General features: G+C 61.3%; 2 protein-coding genes across 2 annotated transcripts in view; one reads left to right on the top strand and one right to left on the bottom strand.

The window, feature by feature from the left end:
* Window positions 1-1914: 1914 nt before the first annotated feature.
* The window catches only part of LOC127750234 (uncharacterized), a 22060-nt gene continuing 10709 nt past the window's right edge, over window positions 1915-13265 (bottom strand). Inside the window, exon 3 of the mRNA XM_052271276.1 lies at window positions 1915-3319. Within this exon, the coding sequence (XP_052127236.1) occupies window positions 1915-3285 (1371 nt within the window). The 5' untranslated portion in view covers window positions 3286-3319. The remainder of the gene's footprint in view (window positions 3320-13265) is intronic.
* LOC113204110 (uncharacterized) lies at window positions 11308-12222 on the top strand. Its single transcript, XM_052271274.1, has 2 exons — window positions 11308-11655; window positions 11716-12222. The coding sequence occupies exons 1-2, from the start codon at window positions 11308-11310 to the stop codon at window positions 12220-12222; spliced, it is 855 nt and encodes a 284-aa protein (XP_052127234.1).

The following is a 13265-nucleotide window of genomic DNA, read 5'->3' as shown; positions in this document are numbered from 1 at the left end:
TTTTTTTTTTTTTTTTTTTTTGAGGTTAGGTGGCGGCGTGTCCTAAATGAAGTGCAGGGAGTGGGCGCTTCATCCCCTGTCGTCTTGCGATGTGTCCAGAATATCTCGGGCTAATTGAGATACGTGGCCGGGCCGAGGCCGGGCCGAGGGCGGGCGGCTCCTGCCGGGGCCACTGCTGCGACAAGGCCCCCCGGCCCGACCCGACCCGACCGCCCATTACAACCCCTCCCTCTTCCCTGCTAAATCACCATTATTTTTCATTTCGACCATATTTTTCATTTCTTCTTTTTCCTGCCTCGCAGCCATCCCCCGTCCCGGCGCTAATCCGTGCCGAGGCCGCCGCCCGGCAGAGGCCCTGCTCGGCGCGGCCGCCTGTGGCCGGGAGGCCGGGGAGAGAGAGAGGCGCGACGCCAGAGTTGGGGATGCATAACCGGATCGGAATCGGACCGAGATAAAAGAAAATAAATGGACGGGGATGTCGAGAAGTCGGCCGGCCTCAGGGAAAACCACGCGCGTCTGTCAGGGGTGGCGCCTGCTCCTGTCTGCAGCTCCGGACCATTGCGCGCGAGGCAAGCAGTCTCGCGGAGTGCGGTCTGAGCGCACTTACGCCCCTCTCTGAACAAGTACGGTCCTTCCACTGGCACCTCGCGGCACGGCTCGGCCAGCGTCTCGTACTTCGGCACGGAGGGGAGGGGGTGTTATTTTCCTGCAGCGATAGTGGCCGCCGTGGTGCAGCAGCGCGGGGGGGAGGCGACTTGTAGAGAGGAGCTTCTAATTGCTGGTCTAATGCATCACCTCCCAAGGGCTGCCGGCGGGGTTTAAATCAGCCACCGGGCTGGGGGATCGGGAGGGTGCAGAGGGGAAGAGAGAGATGGACCCGCGAAGACGGACGACGACGACGCAGAGAGCGCGTGAGAGCGAGAGAGACGACAAGACGACTCGACTGAAAAACTCACTGCACCCCCCGCAAGAGGAGGGCGGCCGACCACAAAGGCACACAGCGGGGACGACAACAGCAGTCGCTCTCACTCGCACTCGCGGGGAGGGGTGGGCACCAGACGACAACGCCAGTCGCTCTCACTCGCACTCGCGTAGAGGGGCGGGGGGCTAATCGTAATCCAGGGTGCGCGCCGACATTAAGGGCCACTTGTTCGGACACGTTGTCGTAATTATTGCAGTTAAGGCCTTAAGGCTTGTCTGCTGTCGCCTCGGCCGCATCTTCCCCTTAAGAATTCCCATTCATCACCGCTTTGTTTTTAATTAAGCCTATTTCCATGCAAAATGGAATTATAATGACAGAAAGCTAATTTAAGACGCTGCTGCTGCTGCGCGGCCGGGCGCCGCCCGCCCCCGCACCGCCCTACTGCAGGGCCCCTGGCCACTCGCGCTGCCGTGTCGCAGATGAAAGTTTGGGGGCGGCAAATGAGTGCGACTCCAGTGGCATCTGCGGTAGCGGCGGCGGTATGCGGCTAATTTATGTCGCGAATATAAATCCACAGGATCGCATCGCTGGAAAACATCCACCACAATACTGGCGCGTGAGAGAAAAGGGGATGTATATATATACTTGTAGATAGTCCCCAGGACTGTTTCTAATGTGAAATGCGTAAATTTAACTAAAATGACTAAAATTAACATCACGGTCCCAAACACTTATTGAGTTGATTCGGTTTCCGTTCGCACAGGAGGGTTGGGGGCGTAAATGCTGTCTGTGCACGTGATGCTTTTTAGCGTGGCGTGTCAGGGGAGGGAACGAGTAGGCAAGTTATGATTCGAAGGACCATTATAATTTAGTAATCGTTTAATAATAAACCTTTCGTAAAAAAAGAAAAACTAAAGAGTACCCTTTTCACATATGTATTACAAAATAAAACTAAAAGTACGGAATAAGCACAATCAAGGCATAAATATAAATCACATATGGATCCACGAACATTCGGTGTCATCAGTGTGAGCCTCCAGAGAGGGACACTTGTCAGGATCATGCGAGAAAAGTCCTATCCTGAAAACCTTAGCCCACTCTACTGCTGGGTGGCAGCCCCCCGCACATACCGTGCAATCTTGGGGTTCGCACTTGCTACGTGTTCCGTAAAAGATCTGAATATGGAGCGAGGTGTTCGCCGCAAGAGTCGCCTTGACCGCGTCCCTGTGTATCAAGGCGTGGCGGCATTTTTCCCGGCAGCGTAGCTCCAGGGTTTCCAGGGCCGGAGCCGTGACGGGGGTGATGCTCAGGAGCATCTCGTCGTCAATAAACTCAAGTCTCACAGACAGGTAGCGCAGGTGGGACAGCGAGGTCTTTGCGTGGAACAGCGGACGCACGTCCTCGAACCCCTCAAGGGTCAGCCGCTCCAGATGCGACCTCCCTGGTGAGGTTAGGGCCTCGAACAGCGCCGTGCTGTACTCGGCGCTTATCGGCCTAATGTTCTCCAGGTGGACACGTCGAAGCTGTTTGGCTCGGCGGAGGAACTTTGGAAGCCCGTCGAATTCATCATGGTCCCCAAACAGACAAATGTGCACGCGTCTGAGCGTTTTGCACTCCGCTACGACCTCAAACCCCCGAAGCGAGTCTTCGCACTTCAGAAATCGGAGTCTCGGCATGGCGGCTAACAGGTCAGCAGTCCCCGTCTCTTCGAAGTCCAAATCTGAGCCGATGCTAATTTCCTCCAGGGTAGCCGCGTGCCCGGCCAGTATGGTGAGCAGGAAGGATGCCGAGCTCTCGCCAAATGGGCAATGAAAATACGTCAGTGACGATCTGGACGGTCCGTGTACAACGCGTGTGCTGGTTACCGGCAGTTCGCTATTAAATACGAGCGACTTCAAATCTGAACACGACGCCACCGTTCTCAATAGCACGTCGGTTACAGGCATATGCAGGTGGTACATCTGACAAAGCTCAAGATGCCTGAGGCGCCCTAGGGATTCCTGCTTGTATACTGCATAAGCGTACTCCGTGGCCATTAAGGCCATCTGATCTGTCGCCTTCGTATGTGTCGCCAGCAGAATCATTTTTTTTACGGCACAACGCGTCGTGGTCACCGCCAATGTTGAGACTTGGCCCGTGACGATCAGCTTGTTGAGGCACGGGGCCAGTCGCAGCACCGCGCTCGCGCAGGGCTCGTCGTCGCTGAGAGACCGGTGGCGCCAGACGTCGGGGTGCAGGGCCAGGCCGCAGAGCCTCTTGCACACGAGGCGGCAGGCGAGGACGTCCGCCACGTCCAGGAACTGCATCACCATCACGAGCACGTCGTCCGGCAGCAGCTCCATGGTGACGGAAGACGTTGCCATCGGGGCCCACAAGACGAGAGAGGTAAACTGCGTCCTAGAAACACGTACGGACCTTACGTTAGTTACGTTGCGTTAGTGCAAAACCACACCACACGAAACAATGCACCTGTATGCATTGTCGACTCTCCTACTACCTTGGCAGTATGGTGTGTTGTCTAGCTGACAAGGAGCGGCTCGTGCGTCATCTAAAGCCTGGAGTTGAGCTAACCTGACTAGAGCCGGACCGGAGGCACGCTGTCACTAGGTGTGTGGGTGTAGTGGACGTGTCGTGTCACGGTGGTCAGTGTTGTCAGACTCCGGCCTCTGGCCGCTAGATGGCGGGACGCGCTACCCGTTAAGGCGGTTTTTAGACAGTCCTGAGGACTGTCTCTACCGGAGGGAAAAGTGCCGGGGCCAAGCTCCCGTTTAGTGAGTATTAGAATACTCCGTCGGTGTACAAAGGCGGGCCGACGCCGACGCCCGAGGCAGCCAGCGCCGGGGTTCTCCCCAGTGACACAGCAGGAAGCAATAGACCCCGCTCGCTCGCTTGCTCTCTGACTGTGGCGTCTCCAACCCCCGCCTCGCCCAGTCCCTTTGCGGAGTGCCGGGTCGTGGCCCGCAGCTATGTCACTGAGGGGCGCCGCCCTCGCCCTCCCCCGCTGTGCCGCCGCCGCCCCGGCCGCCGCCGCGCCACAGGGCCACAGTGACTTCCCCCTCGCAGACGCATCAGGGCGCATCAAAGACCATCACAAGCCATCATCCTTCACCACGGTTTGCATACCATTCCACTTGTCGCATTACACCCCCGTCCCCTGCCCTCCCCACCCGCACACTGTTGCGCTGTCCACCCTCTCTCTCTCCCTTTCCAACGCACTGCATTTGATGTAGGCTTTTCACTATACGCTCTACCGAAATTTCATCGCGTGACATATTCAATGAGCAAAACTGTGTTCTCTTACAAAATAAAGTGCAAAATGAATTTCCTTACAATGCGTTAAAATGCGATAATAGATCTCACACAAAATATAACAGGGGCAGCTGAGATATGTACACAATATGTAATTGAAAATGTGTCGGCGAAATACAGTAAATCCGAAGTAGGAAAAAGATGTCAAAATGTAGCTCAACAGAGACCAACATCAGAAGCCAAATAATGTTCCTGAGGCTTTGTCGGCAGCAGGGCGGTGGTGGTGGTGTAGAGTACGTGTATCTCTTGTCGGCTGTCTTCAAATAATGAAAAACCAAATCAGGAAGGGGAAGAAGTGATGGGAAGACAGAGGGAGGGAGAGAGGGAGAGAGAGAGAGAGAGAGAGAGAGAGAGAGAGAGAGAGAGACGCAGAATCGCGACGGCGTAATAATCGATTTAGCGGGCGCCGCGTGCCGGCGCGGATGTTAATACAGCGATTTAATTCAAAACAATGGCGACACATTGATATTAGGCACGGGCCGCCGCATTGTTATTTCAATACGGGCCGGTCACGTGGCGCCACAGCCCGCCGGCCCGGCCCGGCCCGGCCCGGACACGCGACCTCATGGCGGCGTCCTCCCCTCCGCTCGCGGCAGGGGCAGGGGCGTCCCGGCGGCGGCGTCACGCGCGCAACGAGACGTCAAAGGCTACTCGCGCGGCTCAATAATCCGCCGCATCCCATTACATGTCGATGGTCTCTCTCTCTCTCTCTCTCTCTCTCACTCTCTGAAACACACTCTCTCTGTCTCTTTATCTCTCTCTCGCAGTCACACTCATTCCCGCTCATTCCTCTGTCACTCTCCTGTTCAAGTTTTTGTCCTCGCGGTTTCAGCAAGACGTGGGTGACAGACAGACTCCTTCGAGTCCTTCACCTCCTACGCACCTGCTGCTGCTGCCCGGTAGTGGCCCTGTCCTCCAGTGTCCTCATCCGGCCGCGCAATCACCGGCCTCTTCACGCCCGCTTCCTCCTCCTCCAGCAGCAGCAGCAGCAGCAGCAGCAGCAGCAGCAGCAGCAGCAGCAGCAGCAGCAGTGCTTTGACAGTCGGGATGACAGACGACACGGCCCGTCACGCCCCGCTCCCGCCACGCCGTGGACCGTCACCTTATTGTCGCCCGATGATGGATGCTGCTGCTGCTGCCGGGCGCGCGTGCGGCGGGATTGAGGAGTAGCAGCAGCAGCAGCAGCAGGAGGACCGCCGTCCGGTCCGGACCAGCACAATGCCCGCCGCTGGAGAGAGTGACGAAGAACAACAAGGCTGCTGGAATAACACGGCCGGCCTGCATCAGCAGCGCACCCCTTTCAGTTTAGCCTCGCCCTGCCCGGCCGCCGTTAGGGAAGTGACATCGCCTGGATTTATTTGCCAGTCTAAGGTTTCCAGCCTGGCCGTCCCCGGAGGCCGCCGCCGCGCCTCCCTCGCCGGCCGTGTCATCTGGAATTCACCCCAACGGCAGCCCCGGTCGGGCCGCGGCGCGCCTCCCCCGCCACCGCCAGGTTGACCATAACCGTAACGTAACCTTTTCATACCGCGGCAGGACACGGGCGGAGGGGAGTCCCGGCGCCACCCGGGTGATTCCATTAGGGCGCGGAGCAGCCCACAAAGCGACAAAACGATCGTTTAAAGGCGTTGGCCCCGGGAGGGGCGCGCGCGGGACATGGAACTCCAGCAGCGGGCCCCGCCACATCCTCGCGGCGTCCTTGACGGAGAGCGCTTCTGCAGCGGGCGCAAGAGCGGCCCTGCGCGGCGTCCCCACAAGGGATTCGTCATCAAGCTTTCATTCAGCGCTCGCTGTAAAGAAAGTGCTGCGGTAGCCAGGCAGGCGCGAGGGCCGCCTCTGCCTCGGGGGCGTCTTTGGTGGAGGAGCTCCTCTGGCTGGAGGTGTCCGTCAGAGTGCCTTGAGCAGCGCCGGCAGCGACTTTAAACGAGTTTTAAGGCGGGGCTCGGTTAGCTTTGCGGGCCAAAGGGTCGCTATTGGATAGGATGGGGGTGGAGGAGCCGTCGCGGCGGCGGCCCTCGGCGATAAAGGAACGGTCGTCCCCCGGGACCAGCGCGCGGTGGCACGCCGCCGCCAGCGCGGCCCAGCCCGGCAGTCACATGATAAGTAGCCATTATTGATTCCACTGCCGCGAGCTGTCCGGCCCGACAGCGTCCTCCCCCCACCCCCTCCCCTCTCACCCTTTGCCCTCATCCCCACGCGGATTCTCACAAATTCCGCGCGCTCGCCGCCAGCGCAAGTTTTTCCGCGACCCACATCACAGTCCTGCGCGCGCCCCAACCAACCCCTCGCCGCCGCCGCGCCCCCGCCGGATGCGGAAAATCCTGGAAATAAAGAACATCCTGCGGGGCTCCGCCTGGGCTCCGCCTGGGCTCCGCCTGCCGCCGCGAGAGTCTCGTCCTTGCGCGCCCCGCCCCGCCCCGCCACCCCCGCGGCGGTCGGAAGTTGTTCACAAGTTGGAGGTGTGTGGGTGGCGCGGCTCGTCGAGGCTGGCGAGGGAATTCGCCGTTTCCGGGTGAAAGAGAGGTCCTCGATTTCGTATTCAGAACCAGCAGCAGCAGCGGCGGCAGCAGCGGTGCGGTAGCGGCGGCGGTGGTGGTTAGTGGGGAGGGAGGGTGCCGCCCGGCCCGGCCCGGGGATGCCGAGGCGGGAGCGCCGGGTCCGAGTGCTGCTCTGCTTTCACGTTTACACTCATCTGCTAATTCAGCGGAAAGGAAAGGACCGGACCGGACCGCGCTCTGGACCTCCTCGAAAAATAAAATAAAACATCAGTGCCGGTGGCCAGGGGATGATGTTCCCTGCCGCTGCTGCCGCTGCGCATCACTGTGAAACTCTGCGGCGCTCCTTCATTCCGACTTTAAATTAGCAGGATGGGAGCGAGGCGCGCCGTTCTGCGCGGGTAAAACGCGTCGTCCAATTGGAGCCACCGTGAATTGCAGGAAGGGGGGAGGCCAGGACGAGTGTCACCGGCTCCATTAGTAAATCACATGTCCGTCCGGGTCAGGGCGGCCTAACGAGATGGACAGCGAGACTCACCTAATAACAGGCCAGGCCGCGGCCTGCGCTGCGGACAGTCGCGCAAAAGAGCACCGCGCCGCCAACAAAACGACACGGGGCAGTTGATGTAAGTGTTGTGCGGGGCGAGAGGGAGGGAGAGAGAGAGAGAGAAAGAGGGAAAGAGAGTAGAGGAAGGGAGGGTCGAGTAGCTGTAGCGGGGAGGGGGAGGGCGGCAAGGGGAGGCTGCTGCTGGCGGAAACAGAGGGTCGGCGATACTCACGGGTCATGCGGTGGCCTCGACCTCCCTGCACTCCCCCCCCCCCCCCTCTCTCTCTCTCTCTCTCTCTCTCTCTCTCTCTCTCGGGACTCGAGCAAAGAGGGCGACACTTGGAGACAATATGGGACGTGAGGGCCAGGGCCGGGCAGGGGAGGCAGAGCAGAGAGGGTGGAGGCCGGGCGGCGGAACACGTTGTGGATGATTTCTCGCGGGGGCGCCAAGGCAGTTAGCTTGCGGGGCTACCACCCGTGATTCAGGAGGATCCCGTGGAGCCGACGCCGGCCTCGAGGAAACATACGTATACCCGGCAACTGTCGCTGCCGGCGGCCGACTCCTCGGAAAACGTCGCTCCTCCTCACGCGTCACATCGTCGGACGCGATAAATAAAACAAAATCAACGTCGGGTTTTCGCAGCAAGAATAAAAGGTGATTCGCAATCTTCTCGGTATACCGGGCCCCCGCGGTGACGTCGGTGGGACCCGTTGTGTTCGTCGTAGTCTCATGTAGATCACAAGCGAGCCTTCAGCTCGAGGGGCGGGGCCTCGTCCTCTCTGCCCCGCGGCACTCCCCGGGCCGAGCGTCGCGGCGGCGCGGGGCCCCGGCGCGCGAGGCTCCCGTCCACGGACAGCCAGCGCCATCTCTCGTCGAGGCGGTCAACCAGCTCCGGCCCCAGGTACTTCTGGCGCCAACATTTGAACCGGCGGCGGCGGGCAGCGCGACCGACCCCGCGGCATACACGCTCGTGCGACGAGTTTGCAATGTTGCTGTCATCGAAACTGTGGGTTGTTCTTTACCAATATTCTGCACGGCGAACTGCGGTGGCGCTTCACTTTACTTGGGGTGGAATCAATTACCACGACCATACGGACCCTTGAATGGCGCGTGGCGGCGCGCGGCACTCTGCCGATCATTATTCGCCACCCCCCCCCCCTCTCCCCTCCTCGGGCCAGGTGAGGCGAACTGATTTATTGCCCCGCGACCGCCGCCCCGCCGGGCCCCGCCGCTCTTTACATATACTTACATCCTACAGATTGCAGGAAAATCATCGCCCGACACTTCCCGCCGCCATTAGTGGACGCCCCCGCGGCCCCGTGCCCCCCCCCTTTCTCCTCCCCCCCGCAAGACGCCCCGCGAGATGATAAATTGCTCGCGCGCCCGTCAACGAAAAATGTAAAATCACAAGAAAATTAGCGGGCCGCCTTTTCTTTAACAAGGTGGAATTTTAAGCAGCAGCATCAGGAGAGAGGCTGCTTGCTGCTCCCCGGGGCTCTGGACGAAGCGAGGTGCGGCCGCCCAGGTGATGCCCGTGCCAAACGGATTGTATGTTGACAAATATGTTCCGTTTAGGCGAGCAAGCACCAGGTGGGTGGGTAGCCGAGTGGGCAGCTTTTTGTAAATACGATGTGCTGCCACCTCGGCTGCCACTGTGCAGCGTGTGTGGCCGCAAGTCATCTATCGTAACAGCTCCTTCGGGCCCCTGAGGAGTAGGCAACCCGCGTGCACGTCTACACCGCGGTACAGTATATACCGCACGCTAAAGGGCACGACTTCTACCAGAAACTGTGCGAGTTTTTAAGTCGAGCACGATCCACGTCACGGCTTGAACGGAACAGTGCAGCGCAGGACACAGTGTATTGGAGTTCTGTTTCCAGGGACCTGCAGGCAGGGACCTCCTGCGCCTCGCCCTGCGCGTCCCGCGGCACGCCAGGCCGAGCGGCAGGGCCCGGGCCCGGCCCTCGGCCTGGCCGCTCTCCACTGCCCAGTTACCGAGGCATTGCTCGGATAAGCAAGCTGATACGGAGAGCTTAGCGCGCAAACACCTGTCACCCTGTCCAGCCGCACCTCCAGCGCCCCGCGCCGCGCGCCCCTCCCCCGCGACAACTTCAGGCTGGAGTCGCAGCGCTTGGCTCGCATTCAGTGAAAGTGTACTGTATAGTGTGACCTGCCAGAGCGAGATACAAGGACTAGGACTGGCTAGCTGGTATTATCCAACACTGTGCACCAGGAAACCATTCTACTACCTCCTTGCTACCTCGACTACCAAAGACACGGGTCCAAAACATTATATTTCTCTCTCTTCAAAACGACTCGAGCAAAAAAGCGGCGCGCGTTTTCATTCATTGCTCTCTCTTTCTCTCTTTTCGTCAGTTTTCTTGGCGTGCGCCTAAGCAGCCGAGCCGCGTCCCCAGTCGCTTCGACGCCGCTCTTTTAACAGGGGGACTGGTGAGGCCGTTCAATCGAGCGCAAGAGTGAATAAGTAAAGAGATTTAATCCGACCCGGCCTCGTCTTTGGCGCGCGCGCTGCGCCGCGCTTTTGTAGCCCTGTTCACCCTCCAGGCCCGCCCCGCCACCCCTCCTACCCCCGAGCCTCTTCGCCATGCCGCGCCGCGACGCCTGGCCAACTTAAGCTTGTCTCACGGCGAGGAGAACCGTTTCGCTTGCACCCCCCATCCCCACCCAACCCACTCGCGCCCCTCACCCGCTCGCAGCTGCCCCCAGCCAATTCGTCACTTGTCTCTACAATCAAGTGGGATTCTGACGACAAGACGCGACATTCACTCAATCAACTGGAAATGAGTCGGGACGGCTGAGTCGCTATACTCGCCTTTCCCCCATCATCTAAAAACGCCGCGCGACCGTCAGGGAGAGCGATCATCCCCAGTGGATGATAAAACGAGGCCTCTTTGGAAACTTCAGTAGGCGCATGTATGCGAATTTAAATGAGGACCCGGCCCGGCATTCTCTTTTCCTCCCTGTCCGCTTCGCTTCCGGGCGGTACGCAATTCGCGTCTCTCGTTTCGAGTGGCGCGCGGCCTGGCGGGGCCTGGCGGGGCGGCGCGGAGCCGCGGGACCTTGGTCCTCTCCTCCTCCTCAAACTGGCTTGTGCTCCTGACCACATTAATCCATCGTGCAGTGCGACGCCAAGCGACGCTAGACCATCACGCGTTGTGAATGCCTTCAGTCGCCTGTCCCGTCCGCCTCACTGGACCAAGGCTGCTGCGTGCGAAGTGTGGGCGCGCGAAGCAGGCCGAGGCGAGGTGGCGGCGGTGGTTCGGACGCGTCCCCACGCGAGCAAGGCGACCCGAGGGGCCTCCTGGACAGGGGGACCCCGCGCCGCGCCGGGCCCAACTCGCCTCACCTGCCGGATACAGGACGGCCCCGGCCCGCCCCGGCCCCGCAGGCCTCGGAGACAGATTACTGTACGTCGGCCGAGTCGGGCCGAATGTGTGGTAATGTGACATCTGGTCCGGTGACCAACACCCAGTTCGACGAATGGCTAGCCGTCAGCCGGACAGCACGGGGCCGCAACGCGACAGCGCGCGGCGGGGCGGGATAGAATGGCAGTAAAAATAATATATCCGCGTCCCCCGGGAACGGCGACGCTCCCCCGTAGTAACCCGCGAGCGAGCGGCCGTGTCGCCTCCCGCCGCGTGGGCTGATAGGCTCCCGGTCAAGTCAAAGTCGACATTTCGAAATTTCCACATTCCGATAACCGTTCGCCGAAAAAGCTCACTAGAGGGGTTTTATCAGAGTCCAACAACAATGAAACACCGCATTGCCATGGAAAGCCAGAACAGGTGTTCATCGACGGGTAAGTAAATTCCCCCCAGTAAGTCCCCCAACAGTCTGGCCGGCTGGTCTCCTTGCGTCTGATCCCCTTGAGTATGGCGCGCGCGTTCACGGGTTCGCATCCCGCTCCCGGCAAGTCACTTTTTATTTTCTGGCGCTTTCTTCTTTCAAACGATGATGACGTGACGACGACCTTGAGAGGGAAACCCTGAAGAGAGATTGCCTTGCTTCCGTCAGGATGGCGTCCGATCTGTGTGTGTCGGCGGGGGTGGAAGCGCCCGGCAGAGTGGGACCCCGGGACGGGGCTGCCTCCGTCAACGTGATCCACGTCGCCAAGCTGCTGACGCGCACCGAGGAGCGCCTCCTGGACACGGAGCGGGGCCTGATCGAGGCCGTGCGCCGCACCATCCACGTGACGGAGGGCATGATCGCGCTGGTGCGCAGCACCACGGCCACCACGCACGCCCTCATGCTGCCCCACGGCGACGGCGGCTACCTGGGCGCGTGCCGCGGGCCGGGGGAGTGCACCCAGGCCAGCCTGCACTGCGCGTGCCAGCGCGTCGCCATGGCCAAGGACCTCGTCAGGGTGAGCGAGGAGGGGGTGCGGCGGCGGCCCGCGTCCAGGAGCTAACGCGCCACCGCGCAGGTCGTGGAAGGGCTCAACCGCACGGCCGGCCGCGTCAACGAGGCCACCGACTGCCTGATCAAGCTGTCCAATCGGCTGTCGCCCCGGGAGCCGCTGACGGAGACCTGCACCGACTACTTGATGGAGAGGGTGGTGGCGGCGGAGGGCGCGGCGCGCAGCATCACACAGGTGGACTTGCAGGCCACCGCCGTTCGCACAGAGTCCGTTACTTACTCCAGAGCAACACGGTGCTGCGGCCCCACCCGACAGGTTCAGTCCAGCCTGCAGCTGCGCGTGCACACGCTGGGGGTGGCGGCGGAGGCCCTGTGCTCGCGCGGCCTGGGGCCAGGCGTGGAGGCGACCCCGGAGCGGGACCGCGCCGTCCAGGACCTGCGCTCCATGATGGACAGCGCGTCCACCGCGGTGGCCGAGCTCACCGCCACGGCGGACACCCTCCAGGACTCGGCGCAGTTCCTGAGGGGAGTGGTCCGGGAACTGATCGCCCTTCAGGTCACGCAGGTGGGTTAATCGCTGCGGTGGTACAACCATTTTCGGTAGGAAAGCACAACGAGCGCGTCATGGACATCACGCAGGCGTGCCCCGCCGCCGGCGCCGTGCTGCTGGAGCAGCTCGAGTGCCCCGTGTGCTACCAGGCGTCGGCGCAGGCGTCCGAGGCCATGTGGACGTGCGTCAACGGGCACGTGGTGTGCGCGTCGTGCCGCCTGGGCGTGCTGACGTGCCCCGTGTGCCGGGGCCCACTGGCCACGCGGCCCGCCCTGCTGCTCGCCGCCTGGGCCTCGGCCCTACGCGCGCGCTGCCCCTGGGGCTGCGCCAGCCTGCTCGGCCTCCAGGACCGCGCCAAGCACCACGAGGCCTGCGAGCGTCGCCGGGACCTCGAGGGCCGCGCCGTCGAACCCGCAGAGTGAGGCTTGAGTCCACGTAAACGACTAAAATGGGTTATTCCAGCACTAAATATGTACATACGCTACATACAGAGGGTGGGAAGAAACCCAACACAAAGCTGAGGAGAAGGTGGCCCCACCAGTAAGCGACACGCCGGAGATGCTCCCACAGGCGCTCCCAGAGGCTGACACAGATGTGCTACCGGAGGCGCTACCAGTGGCAGAGATGCTCCCAGACGCGCTTCCCGAGAGCGGCTCCCTCTTTGCGGTCCCCACAACCAACGTCGTGCAGGCCATCCCGTCGATCCCTGCTCCACCCATCGACCATCACGCCGTGGAGCCGGCAGATGAAAGGTTGCTGGCGATACCGTCTCCCCCGCTACTGCTTGGCATATGAGCCCTCCGCCATCACATACAACGACGTCGTGTCGCAGGCCGCCGGAGCGGGTGCAGCCGCGGCAGCCGCGGAGCGCGGGCCGGCCAGTCGTTCGCACGCGGCGGAAAGCATTCCCCTGCCGCATCATGTGACGGGGCGACGCGCCGGAGGTGTTGAAGCTCGCCGCAGCGGCGGCGGCATTCGCGCACCGCATCGCGGCAGGTGAAGGACGCGGCGGCACGTCGCCAACGACACGACAAGATGTCGCGGGCCGATGGCTATCGCGGGGGCCG

This window comes from Frankliniella occidentalis, unplaced genomic scaffold, assembly GCF_000697945.3.
Source record: "Frankliniella occidentalis isolate FOCC.00 unplaced genomic scaffold, Focc_3.1 Scaffold156, whole genome shotgun sequence".
NCBI lineage: Eukaryota > Metazoa > Arthropoda > Insecta > Thysanoptera > Thripidae > Frankliniella > Frankliniella occidentalis.
Note: the sequence above shows the minus strand (reverse complement) of the source record. Positions and strands in the feature narration are given on the sequence as shown.

Coding starts and splice junctions, on each gene's coding strand:
- LOC113204110 (XM_052271274.1), top strand. CDS start 11,308: ATGGCGTCCGATCTGTGTGTGTCGGCGGGGGTGGAAGCGCCCGGCAGA. Junction 11,656..11,715: donor TGGCCAAGGACCTCGTCAGG/GTGAGCGAGGAG, acceptor GCCACCGCGCAG/GTCGTGGAAGGGCTCAACCG.